Consider the following 27,887-nt stretch of genomic DNA (forward strand, 5'->3'; position numbering starts at 1 on the left):
ACATTCTGAAACAGCACTCCCCTCTCCTGTTCCCCCCCCCCCCCATTTTCTTAACTGTAGTAGCTCCATCCTCCCTTTATGCTGTTAAACTGTATATAGACCAGGCATATAACCTGGCTTAGGACTCTGTCACCCATGGGGATCAAGGTCTGCTGCTGCTCTGCCTCCCTGGGCTTGTCACCTTTTATTTGACTTGGAGATGGGCTTTAAGTGAATTCTTTCAGGACAGATACCATGACTCACAAGCTGATTCTTCATCACTTCCTCTCCATACCACACTCCTTACTCTCCAGGTACTTTCTGAATGGTACCTTTCTCTCTTCCCCCCTCCTCCACCCCCCCCATTCTTTTTTTCTTTTTTTTTTGCTTTTTGGTGAGGCAATTGGGGTTAAGTGACTTGCCTAGGGTCACACAGCTACTAAGTGTCAAGTGTCTGAGGCTGGATTTGAACTCAAGTTCTCCTGACTCCCTGGCTGGAGCTCCATCTACTGCACCACCTAGCTGCCCCACCCCGTCCATTCTTTCTGTGTTGTTTCCCTCCACCAGAATGTAAGCTCCCAGAAGTCAGGGGCCATCTTTCTTCTGGTATTTGTATTCCCAGAGTTTAGCACTGTGTGTTCAAATCCTGCCTCAAACACTTACTAGCTATGTGACCCTGGGCAAGTCACTTAACCTTGTTGGCTTCAATTTCTTCATTTGTAAAATGAGCTGGAGAGGGAAATGGCAAACCATTCTAGTATCTTTACTAAGGAAACTCAAATGGAGTCCAGAAGAAAAACCAAGGAACTGAAGAGCTTTAAGGGGGGGGAAGGTCACAGATGGCTCCAGAAACTGGGAGGAAAGGTGGTGAGGTTGTGTAATTCGAATTTTGACCCTTGACACTTCCAGTGAAGTGGTGGGGACAGCTCACACTGGCTCTTGTGAACCCATTGTCATATTTACCCATCTAAAATCAGAAAATGCTATAATTCCAGGCTGGATTTATTGTTTTGTTGATTGTCTAGACTTTAAGAAAGTATTAGAAACAATGTTACTAATACAGATTAAATTTAAGAATGAGTCCTGGATACATTTGCTTGTTTGTTTTTGTTTTCCAGAGAGGTTGTTATTACACATTTACTAGCCTTTCCATGCTGAATGAATAGTTGCTCAGACCTGTCTTTAGCCTTTAGGGATACAATCTAAATTTTTTTTCAAATATCTCTAAGACAAATTCTGACAAGGAAGTTTGTTAAGTAATCCTTGGCCCCAGTTTCCCTGGAGTGCCCTTTGACCAAATTCTTTTTGTATTAAAGGATAGGCCTGGGATCTGATTAGGCATAACCAGAAGGCTGTGCAGAGGGAATGATGTGGAAGACGTCCCTGCTGCCCAAGATCCTGACTTTGGGGGTCCTGGGCCTCCTGATTCAAGCCCCAGGTGAGCAGCTCTGCCAAGCTGACCCAGAGTAGGGAATGATTAGGGGGGGACATGGGAGGAGTCCTTTGATTTTCCCATCGGAGATATGGGGCTTGTGCATTATCTATTCTCTTGTTGCCTTCACTGACTGCTTGGGTGGGTGGGCTGGAGGTGAAGGATTATTGCTAGTTTTATTTCAGGGGGCGAAACTCAGTTTGCTGATGAGAAAATGATGTCCTCTCCATGTGTGTTATGTCCAAAAACTCTTCTATCAGCTGCTGATGGGATGGGGAGAGAGGGAAAGCTGAGTCATTTTCAAGGAGGTAGAGATGAGTGAGGATTAGGGAAGGATATTTTTACAGACTGGAAATAGTAGCTCTGCATTTGCATGAGAAAATGTGGCACAGCTTAATTTTTTATTTTCTCTTTCTTTCTTTCTTCCTTCTTTCCTTTTTTTTGTTTTTTGTTTTTTTTTTGGTAAATAGTATTTTTTTCCAATTACATGTAAAGATAGTTTTCAACATTCATTTTTTATAAGATTTTGAATTTCAAATTTATTTTCTCCCTTCTTTCCTCTCATCCTCTCTCCCTAAGGTGGTAAGCAATTTGATACAGGTTATACATGTACAATCATGTAAACATAGTTCTACATTAGTCATGTGTTGACAGAAGAAACAACAAAAGGGAACAGCCAAACAAAAGAAGTGAAAATAGTATGCTTCAATCTGCATTCCAACTCCATATTCTTTCTCTGGATGTGGATAGTATTTTCCATCATGAGTCTTTTGGAGATGTCTTGGATCATTGTATTGCTGAAAAGAGCTGACTCATTCATAGTTGATCATTGCACAATGTTGCCGATACTGTGTACAATATTTTCCTGTTTCTGTTTACTTCACTCAGCATCAGTTTGTCTAAATCTTCCCAAGTTTTTCTGAAATTAACCCACTCATCATTTCTTACAGCACAATATTATTCTATTACATTCACATATCATAACTTGTTCAGCCATTCCCTAATTGGAGGGAATTCCCTCAAATTCTAATTCTTTGCCACCACAAAAAGAGCTGCTATAAACATTTTTGTACATGTAGGTCTTTTCCCCTTTTTTATGATCTCTTTGGGATACAAACCTAGTACTGGTACTGCTGGATTACAGGGTATGCATAGTTTGATTGCCCTTTAGGCATAGTTCCAAATGGTTCTCCAGAATGGTTGGATCAGTTTATAACTCCACCAACAGTGCATTCGTATATCAATTTCCCCACATCTTCTCCAGAATTTATCATTTTTCTTTTCTGTCATATTAGCCAATCTGATAGGTGTGAGGTGGTACCTCATAGTTGGTTTAATTTGCATTTTTCTAATCAATAGTGATTAAGAGCATTTTTTCATATGACTATAGATAGCTTTAATTTCTTCATCTGAAAACAGCCTGTTCATATCCTTTGACCATTTATCAGTTGGGGAATGACTTGTATTCTTATAACTTTGAGTCAGTTCTCTATGTATTTGAGAAATGAGGCCTTTATCAGAAACACTTGTAAAAATTGTTTCCCAGCTTTCTGCTTTCCTTCTAATCTTGGTTGGGTTGGTTTTGTTTGTGCAAACCCTTTTCAGTTTAATGTAGTCCAAAAGATCCATTTTGCATTTCATAATGTTCTCTAACTCTTGTCTGGTCACAAATTCTTCCCTTCTTCATAGATCTGAAAGGTAAGTTATTCCTTGCTCTCCTAACTTGTTTATGGTATCCCCCTTTATGTCTAAACCATGTACCCATTTTGAACTTATCTTGGTATATGGTGTGAGTTGTTGGTCTATGCCTAGTTTCTGACATACTATTTTCCAGTTTTCTCAGCAGTTTTTGTCAAAAAGTGAGTTCTTATCCAAGAATCTGGTAGCTTTGGGTTATTTCTTTATTTTCATCCTCCCAAACCACTATGATTATAGAGGAGAAACTGAAGCCCAGCTGATGTATGTTAAAGTCACTCCCAGGCATTTTATATTGGGTTATACTTTGATCTCCTTTGATAAAAGGGGAGTGCCAATCTTTCAGAGGCACACCTGACCGTTGTCCTTCTGATCCAGGCAGAGCGTGGCCATGTGCCCTGACATTTCAGCAGTGTCTAGCTCTTGGACTCTATGATGGAGAGCTGGGAGGAATCTTAAGGACCATTGAATTCAATGTCCTTTTCCCATTTAATCAAAGAGGGGAAACAGGCTTAGGGAAGGAAAGGAATTGTTATAAGTTCACAGAGGCAGTAAATGGGAGAGCTATGATTTGAACCCCTATCCTCTGAACCCAAATGCAGTCATCTGTGCATCCAACCTTATCACCTACTACTCTATTCACATTTGTTGTGTTGTTCAGTCATATCTGACTCTTGGTGACCCCATTTGGGGTTTTCTTGTCAAAGATACTGGAGTTGGTTTGCCATTTCCTTCTCCAGTTCATTCTATAGATGAGGAGGAAACTGAGGGCAAACAGGCGAAGTGACTTGCCCAGGGTCACACAGCTAGTAAATATCTGAGGCTGAATTGGAACTCAGGAAGATGAGTCTTCCTGACACATATTGTAACCAATTGTAACTACTTTCCCTCTGACTTTCTTCTCCTGCAGTCTTCTGTCTCTCTTCTTTGTCTACTGTTTTTCCCATGCCAAGAAAACACTTCCCCCAGTCTAGTTCTTTTGAAGACTCTTCATTAAAGACCCAGCTTGGGCATGGTCATTGTTCTCTAGGAGAATGGAAATTCCTGCCATTTTATCCTCAATTCAGAGCTGAGGGCATTGCCCATAGTAGATGCTCCTTAAGTCTTTGCTCAGTTGAGTCATACTAATAAACTCTGGCACTGATTTTTAGTTCTGTGCTTTCCTAAGCTGGGCCGGGGTGAGATTGTTGGGGAGCAGTGGCTTTGATCTTGAGACTCAGGTTCCCCAAAGCTGGACAGCTCCTGAGTCAGTGGCAGAGCTGTCTCAAAGTGTGCATGGCCCTTCTCTGGAGTAAATTCCCCATTGTTAAAGATCTTTAAGGGAAATGAAAAGAATCATGGAAGAAATAGGAGGAAGCTTGAATTCCAATCTAATGAAAAAACGGTCGTGGTGGGGGATGCAGAGGGTGCATTTGGACATCATTTCAGCCTCTGTCCCTGGGGATTTCTCTCCCTTTTGTTCACAGGGCATCATGCAGATGACCTCATCAGGACCACTGAGTCTGGACAGATCCAAGGGACTCAAATCAGAATGAAGGGGATTGACAAAGTTGTCAATGTTTTTCTGGGAATCCCCTTTGCCAAACCCCCTGTAGGGGCCCTGAGGTTTTCTCCTCCACAACCACCAGATTCCTGGAGCAATGTGAGAGATGCAACTTCTCATCCACCCATGTAAGCACTTTTCTCTCTCCTTTTCTTACCAGATGAGCAGAGGGCATCATCATGTCTTATCCAAATTTTGTCTCTGTATGCTCTGCACATAGCAGACATTTAAAAATATATTAATAATTAATAATAATTTAATCAATTAAAACAATAAATAATAATTAAAAATAAATAAATAAAAAATAATAGCACCTGCCTCTCAAGGCTTTTGTGAGGGTCAAATGAAATCTTATTTGTAAAGTTCTTTACAGACTTCAAAGTAGGGGCAGCTAGGTGGCGCAGTGGATAGAGCACTGGTCCTGAAATCAGGAGGACCTGAGTTCAAATGCGGCCTCAGACCAAACATTTGACACATACTAGCTGTGTAACCTTGGGCAAGTCACTTAACCCTGATTGCCTCACTAAAAAAACCCAAAAAAACAACAACTTCAAAGTAGTCTGTTATTATTATCCCTATGTGATTGTATTCAGATCTGTCATCTCTATTGTTTTCCAAGTGTTTGCAGGATATCACTCTCCCAGAAAAAATGGCAAGGCTCATGAACTTGAACATCTCTGTTCCTGCCAATTCTGAAGACTGCTTGTACCTCAATATCTATGTTCCTGACCACGCAAAGGAGGGGGCCAGATTGCCAGTAAGCCAGATCTCTGTTACTTCCATGGTGGGGGATGAGAATCCCAGCCAACGAAACTGGGTGGGACCTTTGAGGTCACTTTGTCCCACCAGCATGGAAGTAGTCACCGTCTCTTAATATCTTTGATAAGTCATCTAGCCTTCCCTGAAGTTGTCCAGGTCAGGAAGCTCACTACTTCTCAAGGCAATACACTCTATTCTCGGGCACCAACTCACATTGACATTGTTAGTGAATATTTGCTTTTATGAGACGGAAATCTGCCTCCTTATTACTTCAAGGCATGCAGGTGTCACAGTGGATAAAGTACCAGGCCTGGGGTCAGGAAGATTCATTTTCTTGAGTTCAAATCTGGCCTCAGACACTTACAAGCTGTGTGACCCTGGGAAAGTCACTTCATCCTGTTTGCCTTAGTTTCCTCATCTGTAAAATGAGCTGGAGAAGAAAATGGCAAACCACCCCAGAGTCTCTGCCAAGAAAACCCCAAATAGGGTCATGGAGAGTTGGGCATCCCTGAAAGTGACTGAAATAACTTCAGGGAGTTTGTTCCATGATCTGAAATGATACTAACTTCTGCTAATGGTTATTATTGCTAAAGGAACAGAGCAAAGCATTGATAAAGTGTGACCTTCCAAACACTTCTTGATCCTATCCAGATCTTATTGCTGTAGGGAATTTCACTGTATGAAAACTCTCTCTGTTGATGAGGACAGGCACCTCTTTTGTAACTTAGAGTCTTGACTTGTCTGGTATACTGAGATGCTAAGTAACTTCTTGTGGTCACATATCTCCTATGGGTCCAAGGCAGGACTTGAATTCAGCCCTTCTCACTCCAAAGCTAGGCCTCTATCATTCATGCCAGGCTTCCTTTCTTAAAATAAATGATAGAGAACTAAACTTCTCAAATATTATCTGCCCACGAAGCCTTCTCTGAACCTCAACAAACCAACATTCAACTCAACAACCATTTCTGTAAGCCTGTAGCCCTTCTTCTTAATGCTGGGGATACAAAGAGAGGTGTGGTTTCTCTCACCTTAAGGTTACCTTAACATTATTTTGGATCTCCCTTACAGCGGTTGTCATATATCTTATGACACTTAATACAGACTGTGTTGTTGTTCAGTTGTTTTTCTTTTGTGTCTGATTCTTCATGACCCCATTTGGGATTTTCTTGGCAAAGATACTGGAGTGGTTTGTCACTTCTGTAGTTCATTTTACAGATGAAGAAACTGAGCATAAAAAGGTGAAATGACTTGCCCAGGGTCACATAGGTAGTAAGTGTCTGAGACTGGATCTGAACTCCGAAAGATGAGCCTTCCTAACTCCAGGCCCAGTGCTCTTTCCATTATGCCACCTAGATGCCCCAGTATGGAATACATCAGTTTGTATTATAGTTTTTGGATCCATATCTTTTCCTTGCCCTCTTTTTGACTGAAAGTACTTTGAGGGTAGGTAATTAGTCTTATTCAAAATACTCATCACATAGCCTTGCACATAGTAGGTGCTCAGGAAATGTATTGAATGAATGAATATATCACAAAGCCAGAGCAAGTTCCTAAATATAGGATTATCAGAGTTGTTTTCATAAAAGGATTTTGGTGCTTGGAATACTTCAGGGCTCGGATGATGAGAAAACTGGAGGAAATGCCACCCATGCTGGCCCTGCAAAGGGAAACAAGCAATGAATTTCCATTGCCTCTAGGAGACTAAGGGGCACCTGGAAGGAAGGAGTGAGCTGGGGTATATGCGAGGTTGCCTGCTTCCATGGGGCAGAGAACTTTTGCACAAGAGAAATTGAGCTTGTCTAGGCAAAGGTCAGCAGATCTGAATTCAGATCAGCTCTACTAGAAAGAATCTGATCTTACACTATTCTTCATTGTTTGTTCCCTAAGGGTTTATGTTTTGATTGGAGGTTGGGAGGGGAGATGGGTTAGTAGCAACCAAACCACATAGTACAGTGAAGAGAACATAGGATTTAGAGTGAAAATTCCTGAGGTCAAAGCTCAGGTCTGCCACTTACTAGCTGTACGACCTTCTGCAAGTCACCTAACTTCTCTGGGCCTCAGTTTCCTCATCTATCAAATAGGGCTGTTGCACTAGGCAGTCTCTATAATCCCTTTCATCCCTAAAACCTATGATCCAATGATCCTGCCTGGCATAGAATTCCCAGGTACACAGTCATACACACCTTGATGATCACCTAAGGGAAGGAGGTCCAAAGCAAGTCCACTTGTGTGATGGGCTCCCTGTTCTCTCCATGTACTCAGTTACTCACAGCAAAGTGTGCCCTCCCCATAGCCAGTCCATACTCTGGCATTCTCAGTGCCCAGGATTTGGTCCATGTCATTTGCTCATATGGCTACAATCTGTCTACTTCCCGATCCCCCACAGAATTCCAACCAATCCCTTGCTACATGCCATGGAAAGGAAAGCATCTTCCCATGTGAGCAAAAGCCCCTTCAGCTCCCTGCCCCTCCTAGGCAGGCAGCATCCCAATGCACTGACCAAAGGAACCATACATTAAAAATACCATGGTGTTATCTGAACAGTAACAGGAGATCTTTCTCTTGTAATTTTAAATATAGAGATAATAAAATCTGTTCTTTGCCCAACATTTAACACTTAAAATTGGATAGGGCACTGAGTCTGGAGTCAGGAAGACCTGAGGCCGGATATGGCCTCAGGCACTCACTATCTGTGTCAGCCTGGGTAAATTACATAACCTCTCTTTACCTTAATCCACTGGAGAAGAAAATGGCGAACCACTCCAATAGCATTGCCAAGAAACCCCAATATGGTGTCAGAATGGGTTGGACACAACTCAACAACAACAATATTATGCTTTTAAGGAGTTCATTTGATTTTTAACTCTTACTGGTTCTGGTTTCCTAATGACATATTCTCTCCCCAGTTTAGTCTTGGCTTAAAATTACTGTGGTCCCCTATGCAGGAGTTGGGGAATCCTGTTTGATTTCAGTGACAGAAGATTGAAATGACATCCCTCCCTGCCCCACCCCATCTCCACAGTGCAAACAATGGAAGGGATCAACCACAGGTGGATGGGTAGGAGATGGGTTAAAGTCTTTTAAAGATGAGTTTTAATCAGTTGAAACTTCTCCCTATTAAGTAACTTATAAGAAGCAAAAATAAATAAGTAAATAAATAAAAGACAAAAGGAAAAAAGAAAGACATTAACTTTGTTAACTTGGTTGTGGATTTAAAAGGAATAGCAAGTTGTACAGAGTAGATTTGCAGTTTCATGTGCAACCACTTTTATTTTACTATGTTGTAGAAATGCATGTTTTATTCCATAAATTAAAAAAAATTAAAAAAACCAATCAAAGGCATAGCATAGTATTGGTCCTCTATTCTAGCAGCTTATCTTGACTTTGAGGGAGCAGTTACTGTTACATATAAAGGTTCTCTGGGCCACAGTTGAAATAGTCACAAAATGATGTGACACAAAGAGCTTATTGTCTGTGGTGAATTCTCTATTGTCTGGTGGGTCTGTGTCCCATGGAAGGGAGTCCTGCCTCCTTTCTCTGTTCCAGGGGGAACAAGGATCCTTTAGAAGAGGCTGTTTTGCTCTATGTGTATCTTTGGCAGCAGGAAGAATCAAGGAGCTGATTCTGCCAGGAAGATTCCAAGGAGGATCTGAACTGCCTCTGAGTCAAATCAAGTGGGCTCTTACCTGAGATGTTCTGATGCATATCCTGTCAGCTTTTGATGTACAGTATCTTGATAAGTGAATTCACTTGCATTTGAGCTACTTTATCATGGGTCACAAAATAACAGGATACAGTACTTTCCTGTTGAGCAAGAGAACAGCAGAATTATGCTTGGTGGGATTTGTTGCTGTAAGGAAAATCATGTCTGATCCCTGCAGGTGATGGTGTGGATCCATGGTGGTGGTCTTACCTTGGGCTCTGCTTCCATGTATGATGGTTCGATATTGTCTGCCACCCAGAAAGTGGTAGTGGTCACCATGCAGTACAGGCTGGGCATCCTTGGGTTCTTCAGGTGAGATTTGACCCCAGTTAAATGTGAGTACAAGTATTTTTTTTCCCTGATGAATTCCCAGATCTCTGAGTGGTTGAATGATAATAAACATAAATTCCTGATTAGAAAACATATCTTTTGACTCCCCTTGCCTTCCCCCCAAACTAATCATGATACAGTAGAAAAAGCACTAGATTTGTGGTGAGAGGACACAATTTCAAATTATGGCCCTGCTTCTTATGAACAATATTCACTTCTTCTTTGGACTCAGATTATAGATAGATAGATGGATGGATAGACTAGCAGACAGATAGGTAGGTAGATTAACCATTTATTAAGCACCAGGCACTATACTACATCCTAGGGTTACCAAACAAGAAAACAAGATGGTCCTACTGTCTCGACCTAACTCTGGCTTGCTATACTGCATGGTAATAAAGCTCATGATTACATTAGCTTTCCAAGTACCAATTTTCTATAATATTCTAAAGCTACCTACTCCTTTCACTGTGCTCTCTAGAATGCCTGCTCCATAAGTAACAAACTCGTTTCCATCTTTAACCCTTTCCTTTCTTACCTCTTCTATCTACTTGTCCTTACTAAACCCTGACTTTTTTCTGATGATACAGTTTTCCTGGTGACCATTTCAAGCTCTATTTGTATTTTCATTCATACCTCCATCACAGGAATGCCAAAAAACTCCTTTTTTCCCACTACCATTTCCAGACTCTCTCTCTACCACCATCACTCAACAACTCCTTTGAGGTTCATTCAATCCATATTCATCACCCAATCAAGATTCTAGTAGCTGTTATCTGCCATCCTCATGGGCAGTCTCCTCCCTTTCTCAATGAATTCAGTGCCTTGTTTCTGGTCTTTCTCTCTTTCCTAACTCCCACCTTCATACCAAGGGACTTCAACATTCATCTTGATATTCCCTTCAACATTCTAACTCCTCAGTTCCTCAGTGTATTCATTTCTCATAACTTACTTCTCCATCCCACCTCAGCTAAATACAGAGATGGTACCACCCTTGATTTTACCCTGACTCATGAGTGTTCCACTTCCATGTTTATTAACTATGAAATTCTACCATCTAGTTATAATCTCTTATCATTCCACTAGACTCTCTACCTTGTATCTCCTAACCTTGTTCTTCATCCCCACCTTGACCTTCAATCTCCCTCCCCTCAGTTCTTTCCCAGGCCATCACCCCTGCCTGGTTATACTCTCTTCCCTTCCTTATATTAACTGTTTAGTGAACCACTTCATCTTTATATTGACCCCTTATGCTACGACAAATCTTTCCCTGCTAAACCTCAGCCTTGGATTACTCCCATCATCCACTCCTTTTGCTATTCTTTGCATACTGCTGAATGAAGATAGAGAAAAGCATGACACCATGTAGCCTGTGTCCATACAGGTTAATGTTACATAATGTTAACTGTTATCCTCACTGTGGCAAGGCAATCTTTCTGCACCTCTGTAATCAGTTCACTATCTCATTCACCAGAGTGGCTTTTCTAAACCTTTGCATCCCTCCTCAAACTTCTCATGGCTCCTCCTCTCCTCACCATCTCAACTCAGAACCTTGCTTTCTATTTTGCTGAAAAAAAAATGAGGCCATCCACTGAGCTCCCTCGTATCCCCTCCTCCTTACCTCACATTGATCAGATGCCTTCTGTTACTATCTCCTCCTTTACTTCTGAATTACATGAAAAAAATAGACATTTTCTTCTCTGAGGCTAGGCTTTCTACATGCACAAATGATCACATTCTATCCAGTCTTCTCCAGAAGATTGCCCTTTCTATCATACTCACTTTCACTATTCTTTAATCTCTCACTGTCTCTCTCTATCTCTCTCTCTGTATCTCTCTCTTCCCCCCTCTTTTTCCCCTTCTGCCCCCCACCCCCAGCTGCTTCTGTAATACCTAAAAGCATGCCCATGTCTCTCTTCTGTTCTCAAAAAACCTTACTGGATTCATCCATCCATCCATCCATCTATCCACCCCTATTAGCTATCATCTCATATATCTCCTCCCTTTTATGGCTAGATATTTTGATTCTTTTCTCTTATGCTCTTCACTCTCTCCAGTCTGGCTTCCAATCTCCAGACTAGACCTACAGTATCCCATCTCCAACTATCTCAAAATGTATGTCCCATGTTCGTTATAAACTCAACATTCCTAAAACTGAATTCTTTTTCTTTCTGATCAAGCCCTCCTCTCTTCATAACACCCTTCTTAGTTGTTAAAGGCACCATCATCCTCCCAGTCGCCAAAGCTTGTGATCCAGGTGTCATTGTCCACTACTCACTCTCTTTTCCCATATATCCAATCTGTTACCAAGTCTTATTGACTCTACCCTTGCTACATCTCTCATATACACCCACTTCTCGTGTGTGTGTGTGTGTGTGTGTGTATGTATATGTGGTGTGGTGTGATGTGCTTGTATGTGTGTGCATGTGTGGTTGTGTGTATGTATGTGTGTGTGTATGTATGTATGTATGTGTGTTGCCTTCATTTTTGCCTGCTTGGTGCACCACATGGTAATAAAGCTTATGCTTTTCCTAGCTTCCCCAGGACTAATTTTTTATAAAACCTCATACTGGGGTCCTTCCTCTGGAAGGCCCTAGCAGTGAGGGATATGTGTGGGGAGGGGAGGAGGAAAGGTGAGATCTCTTGAAGGGGGTGGGATTAGAGCTGTCTCAGATTCCTTCAAGGAATTCCATTCATGGGGATAGCCATTGAGAGACTGGGGAGGTAGAGAGTTCTGTGTGAGAACCACAAGGAGGGTAACGTTACTGGATTGAAGAGTTTGTGGAGAGGAGCCTGGCCTCCCACCTCTTTAGTTTTCTCATGCTCCCCCACATTCTCTTCCTCTTTTTTGATCCTTGTGTAAATGACTCCATTGAATCCGTTCATTTTCACTCCTCCTTCTTCTGGCTTCCTTCAGGACTTGGTGCTAATACCATCTTCTGCCAGATGCCTCTCCCTGCCTCCCACTCTGCCAGGGCCTTCCCTCTGGGGTCATCCCCAATCTCTCCTATATAAATCTTCTTTGGGCACAGCTATTTGCATGTTGTCTCCCTCATTAAACTGTAATCTCCTGGAAAGCAGGGACTGTGTTTACCTTTCTTTGTATACCCAGAGCGTGATACAGTGCCTGGCACATAGTAGGTGCTCAGTAAATGTTTCTTGACTTGACTTGACATTCTAATAGGGGAAGATAAAACAGAAGGGGGGGAGGGAGGAGGAAGGGAGAGTGGGGGCAAGGCAGCTGGTGGGGAGGTGGAAGAAATCAGGGAGTAAGCTGGAAGGAAAGAAAGCAGCATGGCAGAGACTCCCCCTGGTAGGCACAGTGAGCCATGGAAAGAGAATGCACTAGGAATCCTTCAGGTAGGGGAATTCAAGATCTGTCTCAGCAATTTACATCTGTAAAATAAGAAGAGCAACAACTACCTTTTGTATGGTCCTTTAAAGCACTTTATCAATTGTGTCTCATTTTATTCTTGCAACAACTCTGAGTGATACATGCCATTATTATCCCCATTTTACTGAAGAGGTAACTGAGGCAGAGGTCTAGGTGACTACCCCATGGTCACTCATCTAGTAGATGAACACTGGTCTTGCCAGGTCTAGGTCCAGCAGTCTATCCACTGCATCATCCAGCTGGAGGAAATGCTCTTTAAATCTCATAATGCTATTAACCTGGTGTTCTTCTTCTGAAGTCTCCAACCTTGTCTAATATCTGGCTTTCAGCACTGGGGATGAGCAAGCACCTGGCAACTGGGGTTACCTGGATCAGGTGGCTGCCCTGAGGTGGGTCCAGAAGAACATTGCCCACTTTGGAGGAGATCCTGGCCGTGTGACCATCTTTGGCGAGTCAGCCGGGGGGATGAGTGTTTCCTCACATGTAAGTGGTAAAGAAATGACCCCAGCCTGAAGGGGGCCTCTTGTAGCCAAAACTAATCTCATACACCTGATTTTTTCTTCCTCTCCTCTTATCCTCCCCCCTCTCAGAACCACTGGGGCTGATGACTTCTTTCTTTAAGGCGGGTACCTGCCCTTGATTTCATTTGGAGGTCCCACTACATTCCCCTGCCCTAGTTCTGACATTGTCTAGGCCCCTTTTCCTCTTGCTTTACTGGAGATAGCACATAAGTTATCCCTTTTAAAAGGCTTATTAACAACTTCAAGTAAGAGTAAAAGAAATATACAGGTTAATGATGTAATAATTCAAGGCCCAGTGAATCCCAGATTTCACCACTGAGGTTCACCTGTTCCCAATGCTGCTCAGAGCCACTCTGTGCCTTCCCAGGTGGAACCAGCTGTGGCTGCAGATCTGCTCTCTCCAGTCTTTGCCAATGAGCCTCTGAGAGCTCAGCATGGCTGGCACTCATATGACAGACATAAAATCCATCAGGGGGCTTAGAGGCAAAGATCTTCTGGCTTGGTAGACCTCCTCCCCCAGGAGTCTGCACATCACTGACAGCTTCCAGGATGTGATAAGGCATGGGAGGAAGACTTCAGTGGAAGGATAATGCTAAAAAAATAGCTGATGGGGAAGTGGCAAATTCCCATGATATAGTGGGAAAAACTGTTGGATTTGATGTCATTTGATCTTAACAACAACACTGGGCTTTCTCATAATCAATAAACAATCAATAAACAATAAAGAATGTGACCTTATAAGGAGGCAGGGCAGAGAAACAGCATTGCTGGGTTACAGAGCACAGGCATCTTATCATGCCCTGGTACTGAACCACCTAGAGAGTGCTGGATCGTGGTCAGGGATACTTAGCCCTCTTTTGTGTCTAACTGTCTTATAGGCCTGGCTGTACCCAAGGACCCCAAGGCCAGGGTCCCATAGGGAGGCTGCTGTTTGGTACTGTGCTATATGGTTAGCTTAGGGGTGTGGCAGGGTAAGTAACAGTCTTGGCTTTCAGATTCCCAGTCTCCTCTGTCTCTGCTAAGCCAGGGGTGTCTGGGCCTCCTCATGACTGCTTCCTCCTCCCCTCTGCTGTGCTTTGCTCCCCCAGGTTCTGTCCCCCATGTCCAAAGGTTGTTTCACAGAGAGATCATGGAGAGTGGTGTGTCCATCTTCCCTGGCTTGATTTCTTCCAGCTCAGAAATGGTTATGAAGGTAAATTCTTTGTACTCTGTTCTTTGCAATCCCTCCTATCCTTCCTTAGGCTTATTGGTCTCCCAACCCCATGGCCTGGTCTCCCATTGGCCTTCTGGCTCTCCTGGGCTATAAGAAGGTGCACTGGAATGCCATTAGATGTTCAAGCTGAAAGTTACCATAGAAATCTTCTAGTCCAACACCTCATTTTACACAGGAGGAAACTGAGGCATAGAGAGGAAGGATTCAGTTCCTGGCTCTGTTTCTTCCTATACCTGTGATTTTAGGTAACACATTTCCCTTCTTTGGGCTTCAGTTTCTTCCTTTGTAAAAGTTGGTTTGATCAGATTTTTTTTAAAGTCCCTTCTAGCTCCAAATTCTATTTTCTGATACTTCCAGAACAGCAGGAAGAGTTCCTTGAGGGGCCCCAGGTTGGAGTTAGATGGAATGATCTGTGAGGTCCCTTCTGTCTCTCTGGTTCTGTCATTCTGTTACTTGTCCAAGGTCACACAATAAGGTGGTGATTGAATTGGGACCAGAACTGAGCTCTCTGAGCCAATGTCAGGGTTCTTTCAATGTACCAGGTTGCATCATATGTCCTTTATAGATATTTAGGTCTTTTCTCCCTGCAAATATGGTAAACTCTTTGGGAGCAGGGACTATGTCTTTGTAACCTGCTCCTGCCCATCTCCATCCCCATTGGCTGGAGCTGAGCCCTGTCCAGAGTAGGTTGATGATTGGAGGACTCACCCCATTTGGGGGTCAGACAGATTCCAGCTCAGTCTCCTTTTCACCATTACCGCATCATCGCCTATAGAAATGATCTTTTGCTAGCTTACTGATAAGTATGAAAAGATTCCTCTATTGTGATACAGGCCAGGGATTCCTCAGTGAGAATATTAACTCTTTGTGGGTGCCTCTTTGCAGGTCATTGCCAATCTGTCTGCTTGTGATGCACACAATTCTGCCTCCATGGTGCAGTGCCTTAGGAGCAAATCTGACAGGGAGATCCTGGCCATTACCAAGGTATGCAAGCTGAGAAGCAAAGGTTCCAGTACCAATAAAAGCTGCTAAAACAGGTTAGCGGAGGGCTGGACACCCAGCCTTTATGAGGTGGGATTGAGGTGAAAATCTGGGGACTGTTACTCTCTTAGCCTCAGTTTCCTCCTACTAACTGGATGATCTTCAAAGACATTTCCACCTCCAATATTCTCGGTCTGAAGATCCCTCCTAGCTCTGATGTTCTGCATACTGGGATCTCTTCTACCTTCAACATTCTGTGCTCTCAACTTTTTTTTGTGTGTATTAAGGTTCCATTCCTTCTACTCTGGACATACTATGTCCTAAGAGTCCTTCCAACATTCTGTGGTCTGGACATTTCAGGTTCTAAGATTCTGAGCTTTTTCATGCTCTAGTCTCACAACCCTTCCCACTCAGACATTCTGTTTGTAGAATCATAGCTTTAAAGCTGGAAGGATCCATTCTAATCTGATTCTAACATTTTGTGTTCCAACATTATTTATTCCAAGTTTCCTTGCACTGTTGATATTGTACTTCAGAAGATTTTTTTTCCAGCTGTAACATTCTATGCTCTAACATTCTATAAGCTGTTATGGAGAATGCAGTTAGGTGGTACAGTGGTTAGAGTGCTGGGAAAACTGACCTGAGTTCAAATTTAGTCTGAGACACTGTCATTTAACCTGTTTGCCTCAAATTCCTTATCTGTAAAATGGGAATAATAAAACACCTATCTCTCAGGGTTGTTGGGGGATCAACTGAGATAATAATTGTAAAGTGCTTATAAATGTTACAATGATGATGATGATGAGATGATGATGATGGTGATGATGATGATGATGATGATGATGATGATGATGATGATGATGATGATGATGATGGCAGTGATGGTGGTGGTAGTGGTGGCAGTCCATTTTAGCTCCAATATTCTGTTCTGTGTAACCTTTCAGATCTAACACCCTATGAGTCTTTAGAAGAAAGAAACAGTTCTGGGAAGACTCTCTCTATCCCCTGTGATTGATAGCTCTCATCTAAATATTCCTTTCATAAAAAGACATTTTGTGTATATTATGTCATTTCAATAATTTTGCATCAGTTATGTATCATTGGTAGTAAAAGTATGATTTCATTCCTGAATTTCAGACTTGGCAATTAGAACCATTGAACGGAAGCAGCAAAAGGTCAGGGAGCCATTTGCTTTTCTATTTGTATCCCCAGAGCCTCGGACAATTTGTGGATTGATGTATTGACTGGTTATTTTACAAAGGAGGAAACTGAGTCCCAGAGGGGTTAAGTGACTTTGCCAAATGTCACACAGCTCATAAATATCAAGACAGTTTCCTGATCCCAGATCTTTAGAACCAAGATCTTTATTCATTACGTCACATTGCTTCCTCAAAGAATTCACTTAACAGTAAGTGTTAGAACCAGATTAAATATTAATACCAGATCTAATTGCATCTAATTGTTCAGTCATCTTCTTTTTCTGTTTTGTTTTGTTTTTAGGCAATTGGGGTTAAGTGACTTGTCCAGGGTCACACAGCTAGTAAGTGTCAAATGTTTGGTCTGAGGCTAGATCTGAACTCAGGTACTCCTGACTTCAGGGCTGGTGCTCTATCCACTGTGCCACCTAGCTGCCCCTCAGTCATCTTTTAGTTGTGCCTGATTCTTCATGACCCCATTTGGGATTTTCTTCGCAAAGATACTGGAGAGGTTTGCCATTTCCTTCTCTAGCTCATTTTACACATGAGGCAACCGAGGCTGACAGGGTTAAGTGACTTGCAGGATCACACAGCTAGTAAGTGTCTGATGCCAGATTTGAACTTAGGAAGATGAGTCTTTCTGACTCCAGGCCCGGTGCTCTGTCCAATGTGCCTCTTAGCTGCCCCTGCATCTAATTACTTTCTCCATTATGCCAAATTGACTGTCCTTCCTTCATTCTGAAAACTATTATGTTTTTAATCCTCATTTGATGACAGTTTCCTCATCTGGAAAATGAGAGAGTTGGACCAGATGATCTTTTGGAGTACTTTTCAGCTCTAAATCTACAATCTTATGAGTATTCTTTGCCAAAGCGCCTGGGAGGTCAAGTTTCATTTTGGTCACAGTAGATGCTAAGGAGATGGGAGAAGAAAGGATTGTGACTTTCAGTCAAACCCAAGCCTGGTATTCAGATACTGAACAGTTTGGTGCCTCCATGGCTTTCCTGCCTTATCTTATATTACCACCCTGTACACACTCTATGCTCCAGCCAAACTCATCTGTCCTCAGTCTTCTAAATGTTCCCTATACTCTCTTACCTGCATGTCTTTGTTCAGGTGTGTCTCATGTCTGTAAAGTTCTCCCTTCTTATTATCATCCTGGTTTATAAAATGCCTTTCTCATAACAATCCATGACATAGGGAGTGCAAGAAGAACCATTATTCCCATTATATAGATGAGTAAACCTCTAAGAAGGTCTCAGTGAATACAGAACGGAGCCTGGAGTCAGGAAGACCTGACTTCAAATCCAGCCTCAGACACCTACTGGCTGTATGACCTTGGGCAAGTCTCTTAACCTCTGCTTGACTTAATCTACTGGAGAAGGAAATGGTAAATCACTCCATTATCTTTACCAAGAAAACCCCATGAATAATATCGGTGTGCTATGGTTCACGGGGTCATGAAGAGTCAGACACAACTGAACAACAATAACAAACCTTCATGGAGCCGAGAGGCAGTGACTTCTCCACTTCTCCACCATTACATGGTCCAGAAACATTAGACCTGGGATTCAAGCCCAGGTGTTTCTCAATATTCAATCCAGTCTTCCTTCCTCCCCCACCTGCTGCTCTCATAGTCCCCCTTTGTCTGTTGAATCCTTCCCCATCCATTAAAGCCCAATTCCAATGCCTCCTTTTAGGAAGCTTTATGGGAAAAGATCTTGACAACAATTTAGTCCAATGCACTCATTTTGTAGGGAAGGAAATTGAAACCAGAGAGATGTCATTTGCTTAAAGTTACAAAGTGCATTAGTGACTGAGCCAGGACTAGAATCCAGATCTACTGACTTTGAGGCCATGGCTCTCCTGCTGTTCATTCCAGAAGCATTTCTGGAGCAGCTTCTGTGTCCAGCCTGGGGGGACACAAAGTTTAGATAAAGGATGGGTCCATGATGGAACTCTCCTTAGGGCAGAGAGTTTTATCCCACACACAGGTAATAGACCTTAAGTCCACAGGGGGTGTCACAAGAACACACAGTGGGAACCCTGAGGATGGAAAGGGTCCTTCTGGCTGCCATATCAGAGAAGGCTTTGTGGAAGATGTGGGAGTTAAATTGGTTTTTGAAGGAAGTGAAGAATTTCAGCAGGTAGCAATGGGGGAAAGGTCATTCTAGCCAAGTGGAAAGAAGTGAGCCAAGGCAGAAAGGTAAGAAAAGGTGGTTGATTTTCAGTGGGGAGCTGGGAATCCATTATTGGCAAAACATAATGTACTTGGCACAGGTCAGAGTTTGCAGAGTATGAGATAAGTCTGGAAAGGTAGAAAAGAGGGCTCCAAATGCCAGACTGAAGTGTTGGGGTTTTTTGTTTGGGTGATGGGGATCAATGGGACTTTTTTTTAATGCAGTGGAGTGTCATGAGCAGATCTGAGATCTGGTGTGTGTGTGCGTGCGTGCGTGCGTGCGTGTGTGTGTGTGTGTGTGTGTGTGTGTGTGTGATAAATTAGAGGGAGTAACAGAGAGGCCAGTTTGGAGACTGTTGCAAGAGTCCAGATAAATGGGGACTGCTAGGTGATGTAGTGGTTAGTGCACCAGCTTTGCAGTCAGGAGGACCTGAGTTGAAATCTGGCCTCAGACACTAGCTGTGTGACCCTGGGCAAGTCACTTAACCTTGATTTCCTCCAAAAAAGAGGAAAAAAAAGAATACAGGTAAGTGATAAAACATATCTGAAATAGGATGGTAACAATGAGAATGATGAGAAAGTAATACATGGAAGGGAGATTTTGGAATTAGACTTGCCTTTTTTTTTCTTTTTTTTCTCCTTTCTTTAGCATTTCAATATAATGCCTGTTGCAGTTGATGGGCAGTTCCTCCCCAAACATCCTGAAGAGTTGCTGCTGCAGGAGAGTTCAACCACATCCCTTCCATTATTGGTGTCAACAACCATGAATGTGGCTGGATGATTCCTGCGGTACGATTCTAGCATGTTCTATTCTGTGCCAGCTTCTTTCTGATCTCAATAGTTTATGCTTCTCTAAAGAATCACAGACCTTCTGAGTAGGTCAGGAGCTTGGTAGCCAAGGAGTCTAAGTTAGAGTCCTTCTATAACTTGCTGAACGAATGGCCATCCAGCTCTTCTTGAAGACCTCCAAGGAGGGAAAACCTCCTGCCTCCTGAGGCAGCTCCTTCCACTTTTAGGCAGCTCTCAGACTTGGACAGGGCACCATGACAGCAAGTGGAAATTTACTCTTTTTCAACTTCTACCTGTTGTTCCCAGCTCTGCCCTGAGGACAAATGACACCAGCTAAATGCCTCTTCCAGGTGACCATCCACCAGATAGTTACAGACAACTATCATGTCTTCCCTTGACCTAAGTTTTTTCTTTAACCAGCAAAGCAAGTTCCCATCCCTATATGGCAAGACCATGACCCACTTCTCAGCTTTTCTATTTTCTGCCTCATATGTGATGCCCAGAACTGAACCAAAGATTCAAGAAACACAGTTATCTCTTCCAAATTGTGGGGATTGGGGGTGCTGCACCCCTACTATCTGGAAAATTCATGTAACATCTTTTGGACTGCCTTTTGTACCAAAGATTAAATTATTATGGTATTAAAGGATAATATATGTTGATGTTATACAGTATTATACATGTTTCATGCATTTCTGAGTTTCTAAACTTTTTCTGTGTCATCTACTCGCCTTTGCCTGTCATCTGCAGTTTCTGCAAAACTCCCTAAAATTCTCATTTAATTTCTCATGCCTACCCACAATGTATTGAAACCATGAAGAGGAAAGTCACGATGTGGAGGAGAAAACTGCAGCTTCCACGGGGCAGAGTACAAAGGGACTATCACCTCCTTATTCTTGCAAGCTGTGCTTCTCTCTCTCTCTCTCTCTCTCTCTCTCTCTCTCTCTCTCTCTCTCTCTCTCTTTTGGCAAGGCAATCAGGGTTAAGTGATCTGCCCAGGGTCGCTCAGCTAGTGAGTGTCATGTGTCTGAGGCTGGATTTGAACTCAAGTCCTCCTGATTCCAGGGCCGGTGCTCTATCCACTGTGCCACCTAGCTGCCCCTAAGCTGTGCCTCTCTTAACGGAGCTCAACATCATGTTGCTTTTTAGGTTGCCATATTACTCTGTTAACTCCTTATGGGCTTGTGGTTCACTACAAGTGGTAGATCTTTTTCAGATAAATTGCAGTCTAACTGTGCCTCCCTTATCTTGAGATCGGAAGACTTTGTCCCTATTAACTTTGATCCTAGTGGCTGTGGTCGGTCTAATATTCTAGCCTGTCAAGTCCTTTTTGTGGATCCTGACTCCACGATATAATACGTCAGCTGGCCTTCCTGACTTTGTATCATGTGTGAATCTGCCTTTTCTAAAATCAGAAAAGTTATCCTGAACAGTCTTTCCTGGAAGAATCAGAAGTGATTCAACCTTTATTATTTTCTCTATGGATGACTCATTCATGTGCAGATCTGTTCAGAATTTCAGGAAAAGAAGCCCAAGAAAGGTCTAGTTTCCTTTTGGTTAAAATATATTCTATAAGTCTTTTTATTTTGTTTTTGTATTTTTAAAATTATTTAATTTTTGGAAGCAATCAGGGTTAAGTGACTTGCCCAAGGTCACACAGCTAGTAAGTGTCTGAGGCTGGATTTGAACGCAGGTCCTCTTGACTCCAGGTCTTATACTCTATCCACTGTGTCACCTAGCTGTTTCAAGTCTCTTTATTTTAAATGAACAATGAATAATACCAGCTGACATTAACACAGCACTTTATAGTTTACAAAAAACTTCTTTCAACATACCTGCTATATATTTTCTATATAAACTTCTTTCTATAAACCTGCTATACAACCCTATCAGCTGGTAGGGACCATTAAGGTGTTTATCCCCATTTTGTATAGGAGAGAACTGAGGCTCCCAGAAAGGAAATGCTGTAACCCCAGTCACACAGCTCCTAGTCTCCTGATGTGAGACCAGATCTCTTTCCTATGGACTTCAGGTCATCGTATCTAAAGGCCATTGGGGCTATATTGATTTTAAATATGTCATGATATTAAAAACCATTTGTCAGCTGCCTCCTTAAACATATGTATGTAAAGTTGATCTATTTACACTAGTCAGAAAATAACCTATATCATTTCTTGAATAATGTATTATATTAAGCATTAGTGAGAGGCCACTAGTCATTATAAAGAAACCATGACCACTGTTTATTATATACTGGGCATTACCCACCATTTTGCTGACCATTTTGCAAAATATCTTGAGAACTGTTCAGTGGTATTGGGCATTATTCAATCTATGGCAATAGTTCCTCCTTAAAGGGTAAAATGACTTCCTTGGATTAGATTTGTTTAAAAAATGCATAAATTTCATAAAGTTCTAAAGACCATTCACAGTGCACCATTTTTCTCTACACAGGAAATGGACATTCCTGGATTTAAAGAAAACATGAATAAAAAAAGTATCCAATCAGCATTGCAAAATCCAATTTTGGTAAGATACCAGTTAATCAAGCTTTTTTTTTTTTTTAAAGCACCTACTATGTAGTAGGCATTGGGCTAGGCAAAGGGACAAAGTGAAATAATCCCTGCACTTGAGGAACTTGCTATGGGGGAGATAACCTGCGCATACAAAAATAGATGGAAAATCTACACAAAGCAAATCTTGGGGCAGGGTAAGGGACTTACAGTGGAGGAGAGAGGAACCAAGAAAGGTGCTCTATAGAAGGTACTGTTTGAGCTGAGTCTCACCAATGCAAAGGCATGGAGATGATAGATGGAACCAGAAGGTTGGCATACCTGGACCACAGAGTGTGAAGAAGGTAATCATGCATAATAAGACAGGAAGGGACCAGGTTGTTAAAAGCTCTAAAAACCAAACAGAAGAGTTTATATTTAATTTTAGAGGTAATGGACATCCATTAGTATTTATTTAGTTTGGGGAGGGGAGTAAATTGCTCAGATCTGTGCTTGGAAAATCACTTTGGAAGATGAGTGGAGGGTAGATTGGAGTGGGGGGAGATCTGAGGCAAAGTGACCAATCAGAAGGCCATTGAAATAGTCCAGGAGAGAGCCAATGAAGGTCCTTCCACCTTCTGACTTTCTTTTTTCATAGCCACAAAGTGGGAAGGGACCTTGGAGACCACATCTCGTTCTATCCTTTCCTTGGGGTGGACAGCCCCTCTTCACCATGCCCAACAAGTAGTTGTCCAGTATCTTCTTGAGGAATTTAACCCTGAAAAGGCAGACCTTGGTGGGGAGATTATAAAGAGGTCTAATGAGGCCCAGGGCTATGAATAGCAGGCAAACTTGTGTGGGCTTATTCCTTGTGGTTGTTTAGTTGATGAGTCATGTCAGACTCTGAGTGACCACTTTTAGGGGTTATCTTGACAAAGATACAGGAGCGGTTTGCAATTTCCTTCTCAAGCTCATTTTACAGAGGAGGAACTGAGGCAAACAAGATTCAGTGACTTGCCTAGGGTCACATAGCTAATACATGTCAAAGGTCAGATTTGAACATAGGTCCTCCAGACTCCAGGGCCAGTGCTTTATCCACTGCACCACCTAGCTCACTTGCTTATTCTGTGGAATTAACCAACAAACATCCCCAAACAATCTACTACCAGGTATGTTCACTTTTCTGTTACCTTCTCTCCTCCTGGGTCTCCTATAGGGTATTCCTCCTCAGCTTGGGCAGTTGATGATGGAAGAGTATTTAAAAGACACTGAGGACCCGAGAGATTACCGAGCTCAATTTCAGGAAATGGTTGGGGACTTGCTCTTTGTTATTCCTTCCCTCAAACTGGCCAAATATCAACACAGTGAGTATGGCATTGACCCTTTTCAGAACCAGTGTAAGAAGGTCTCCTCTCTGGGGCAATGTGTCTGTGTCACCCACACACTCATGCAGAAGGAGGCTCCTGCTTCTGGCTCTGCTATCAAAGCCTCCAGACTAGTTAAACCTCCTTGTTCACCTTCCCTCTTCTTCCCTCATACCCCTACTTTACCCCATCAGGTGTTTGGGGGGGGCAGGACTTTGTGACCATTGTCTATAAATAATAATAAATGATAATAACCCACATTTCTATAAGCAGATGTTATTAACTTTTTTGTGGGTATGCACTTTGGACCCCTTTGGAAGTCCAGGGAAAGTTAAAGATTCCTTCCAGAGATATGTTTTTAAATGTATAAAATAAAATACATAGGATAGAAAACCAATTAGATTGAAATCAATTTATCAAAGTGCTCTACTAAAAATAACTTCAAGAACCTTTGCTAGAGGGTTTTATTGTTATAAAACGCTTTACATCCATTGTACCCCTGGATCCTCACAACACCCTCATCCCAGTGGCTATAGCATGGACCTGGAATCAGGAAAACCTGAGTTCAAATCCAGATTCAGACACCTTCTAGCTGTGTGATCCTGAACAAGTCATTTAACCTTTGTTTGCCTCAGTTTCCTCAATGGAAATTATAATAGCACCTTAGGGTTGTTGTGAGGCTCCAATGAGATAATATTTGTAAAGCACTTAGCACAGTGTCTGGCATGAAGTAGGTGATCTATAAATGCATATTCACAGGGCAGCTAGGTGACACAGTGGATGGAGTGCTGGGCCTGGAGTCAGGAAGACCCTCTTCCAAACTTCAAATCTGGCCCCAAACACTTACTAGCTTTGTGACCTTGGATAAGTCACTTCTATCTCATTGCCTCAGTTTCCTCATCTGTAAAATGAGTTGGGGAAGGAAATGGCAAACCACTCCAGTATTTTTCCGAAGAAAACCTCAAATGAGATCACGGAAAGTCTCCTATGATAGATAAACAACTGAAGAACAAATGTTTATTCTCTTTCCCTCACCTTTCCTCTGGGGGAGACAGGCCAGAGATTATTACCTCTACCATATACTTGAAAAATCAGCTTCAAAGAAGTAAAAAGATTCCCCCAAGGTCTTGTAGTTAATCAATAACATGGCCAGGATTCCAACCCAAGTCCTGTTACACCAGACCCAGCCCTTGTCCTGCATCACAGCATCACTCTTGGGCAGGATTTGTTAAGGGGCTGCCCTCTAGAAGCTTGCCTGTTAATGACCAGTTACCATCGCCCCCCCACCCCAAGGGTGGGAATCAGGCCAGGGGCTCCTGGCATGTGGCCTGGCCCTGTGTTCAGTACGTCATGAACCATGGGCATTTCTTATGTTTGCCTAGGTCCCAGCTCTCCAGTCTACTTTTATGAATTTCAGCACCGACGAAGCACATTTAAGGGCCTCAAGCCAGATTTTGTGAAAGCAGACCATGGTGATGAGCTTCCTTTTGTCTTTGGAATACCTCGTAAGGAATGGAGATTGGATGGAGAGGGAATCTATGGGTCAGGGTCGGGGGCAGAGGGTGCAGAATCCTTGGGGCTCTGGCCTGCCTTCTCCATCATTTACCTTACTTTCTCTGACATCAAAATGAACAATAATACCTTACCTTTTCCCAAAGCACCTTCCCACTCTGGGGAAGACACAAAAATAAATAAGACACAGTGTCTGACTTCTTGGAGTTTACTACCCAGAAGGGAAGATGAGGCACAAACACAAAAAAGACATTTCCACATGTCAATGGACCAATGACTTCATCAATACCCTCATTCTCTCCTCTGGATAGCCCCTGACTGTTATACCATCTGATCCTATGTGATTCTTGCCCTTGTACTTCCATAAATTGTCCACAGAGGATCTGCCCAATGTGCTGGAAGCTTTCCCTCACTTCCTTTCCTTCCTTCACTTTCAGATATTCCTTCCCTTCTTTCCTTCCTTCCTACTTTCCTTCCTTCCTTCCTCCCTCCCTTCTTTCCATCTTTCTCTTCCTTCCTTCTTCCCTCCCTTCTTTCCATCGCTCTCTTCCTTCCTTCCTCCCTTCCTCCTTTTTTCTCCACTTATTCTTGATTCATTTTCTCTACCAGTGCATCCATTTGTTGATTGTTGGACAAAAGTCTCACATTTAGCAATCTTTGCAGTTAATGTTTGTAGATGGTCCCAAATCTATCTTTTTGGAAGTCTTCTCTCCCTATTTTCACCTCTCTGCTCCTGTCCTGTCAGAACTGGAAGGTCAGTTTATAACTTTATCTGTTTCATGACTTGCCATGGCCAATGAATTTACTACCTTATGGGCCAGCTGCTGCTGCTGAGCCTGTCTGCCCTGCCCCAGGCAGGGGTCTTGAATGGCAGGCATTGTCTGGGGCAGGGGCCATATGCAAAAACTTTACAACTACCAGAGCTTGTTCTATGCTGTTGTAGTTTAGAATAATAATAGTTATTGTCATCAATAACATTTATAATAATTATGCCATTGTTATAATTACATATAACAAAACATGTGATTATAAATTTATGAAATAATAAAACTTATTATTATAATATATTGTAATAAGTATATAATAACATGAATATAATAATGATAGCTAGCATTTATGTAACACTTTTATAAGTTTTGTAAAGTTCTCTGTAAATGTTATCTTTTTTTTTTTACCCTCCCAACAACCCTGGGTCACAGGTGCTATTATTATCCCCATTTTTCAAACAAAGAAACAAAGGCAGACAGTGGGTAAGTGACTTGCCCAGGGTCACTCACCTAGTCAGTTGTCTGAGGCTGGATTAGAGCTTGGGTGTTCCTGATTTCCAGTCCAGCTGCACCACTTTGTTTTTGGGCAGAGACTCAGTTATGGAGTCAGACAGATGAGGCCAACAGAAGCCCTGAGAGGTCTTCTAGAAGGGGAGTGACATGATGGAAACTGTGGAAGATCAGTTCAGGGGCCAGAGCAGGACTGACTGAGTGGTTGGGGTTGGGGACTGGAGGAAAGGAGGCTGTTGGGTCTGCATTTTGACCTTAACTAAGATGTTTCTTTTTCTGTTCCTAGTTTTAGCCGAGGCAACAGAAGAGGAAAAGCTCCTGAGCCACAGGATAATGAGCTACTGGGCAAACTTTGCCCGTCACAAGTGAGAAAGCTGCCTTTTGGTTTCCCCATGGTTTCCCTGTGGGGGAGTGCCTGTTCCTAGGCACATAAAAGTTTTCCACTTACACAAAAGTTCCCTGATTGAAATCTGTTCAGGAAAAAAAAAGTTAAATTGAGTTAGAGGCAAGGTCTGGTGAACAAGCGTAGCCCTTCCCCAAGTTCATGGCCTGGGTTAGGGAGGCATTATTCAGGCAGACTCACCCTGCACATGGGCATCTTGAAAGGAATACAAGAAAGATCAGCAACTCTCTTGGCCCTCACCATCACCCTCAAGTCTCAGTTTTTCCCCTTTGAGAAATATTAGGACAGGTGCTAATGGCAAGAGACTTGGATTTGGAGTCTAGTGTTATTATATCTGATTCTTTGTGACCCGATCTGGAGTTTCCTTGGCAGAGATAGTGGAGTGGTTTGCCATTTTCTTTTCCAGCCCATTCTACAGATGAGGAAACAGAGGCAAATAGCTTTAAGTTATTTCCCCAGGGTCAAACAGCTAGTAAGTATCTGAGGCTGGATTTGAACTCAGGTCTTCCTGACTCCTGGCCTAAATCTATCCATTGCACTACCCAGCTGCCCCATTGAAAAGGAATCCAATGATATGAGTTCAAATGGTTGGTTACTTATTCCCTATATGAGTCCTTTCACTCTTTGGACCTTCTACCTCAGGTTCATGAGAAAGGACAACATGAAAGGTGAAGACCAAACTGCTTAAGGATGGGTGACCAAGCTCTCCATGGGTGCTACCACTCTCAGCTGACCCTGACTTTGGGGCCCCTTTCTTGGCTCCAGGCTGGGCTGATGGTGACTTGCTACACTTGCCAATGGAGTGGCCCCTTTCAGTTATAAATGTTTGGTTTTTCCTCCCAGGGACCCAAATGGTGCAGATCTTATTCACTGGCCTGTCTATGACCAGAAGGAAAAGTACCTGGAGCTCAATTTGCAGCTGTCTGTGGGAAAGAGCCTGAGGAAGGATAAGTGGGAGTTCTGGAGCAAGACCTTGCCTGAGAAGATGAAGGAATCACAGCCTGAAAAAGCCCAAGGGGAGTTGTGATCTCTGATCATAGCTGTTTTTGTAATTGTTGCAGACCAAAAACACCCAATCACTTCTTTTGAGTAGTTCCTTGTCCTCAGCTAAAGAATATTGCAGTT

The 27,887-nt window shown here is 42.6% G+C and overlaps 1 protein-coding gene across 1 annotated transcript; it reads left to right on the forward strand.

The window, feature by feature from the left end:
- The first annotated feature begins 1,344 nt into the window (after positions 1-1,344).
- On the forward strand, positions 1,345-27,887 carry LOC114027965 (pyrethroid hydrolase Ces2e-like). Its single transcript, XM_027842108.1, is given in 15 exon segments — positions 1,345-1,417; positions 4,573-4,777; position 4,987; positions 5,269-5,406; positions 9,290-9,423; positions 13,165-13,322; positions 14,445-14,548; positions 15,455-15,553; positions 19,575-19,635; positions 19,638-19,714; positions 22,169-22,243; positions 23,423-23,574; positions 24,960-25,075; positions 26,652-26,724; positions 27,606-27,887. Coding segments are annotated over 15 exon segments (1,650 nt in total). The 3' UTR covers positions 27,790-27,887.

Source organism: Vombatus ursinus, unplaced genomic scaffold (genome assembly GCF_900497805.2).
Source record: "Vombatus ursinus unplaced genomic scaffold, bare-nosed wombat genome assembly UNPS02014864.1, whole genome shotgun sequence".
Taxonomy (NCBI): Eukaryota; Metazoa; Chordata; class Mammalia; order Diprotodontia; family Vombatidae; genus Vombatus; species Vombatus ursinus.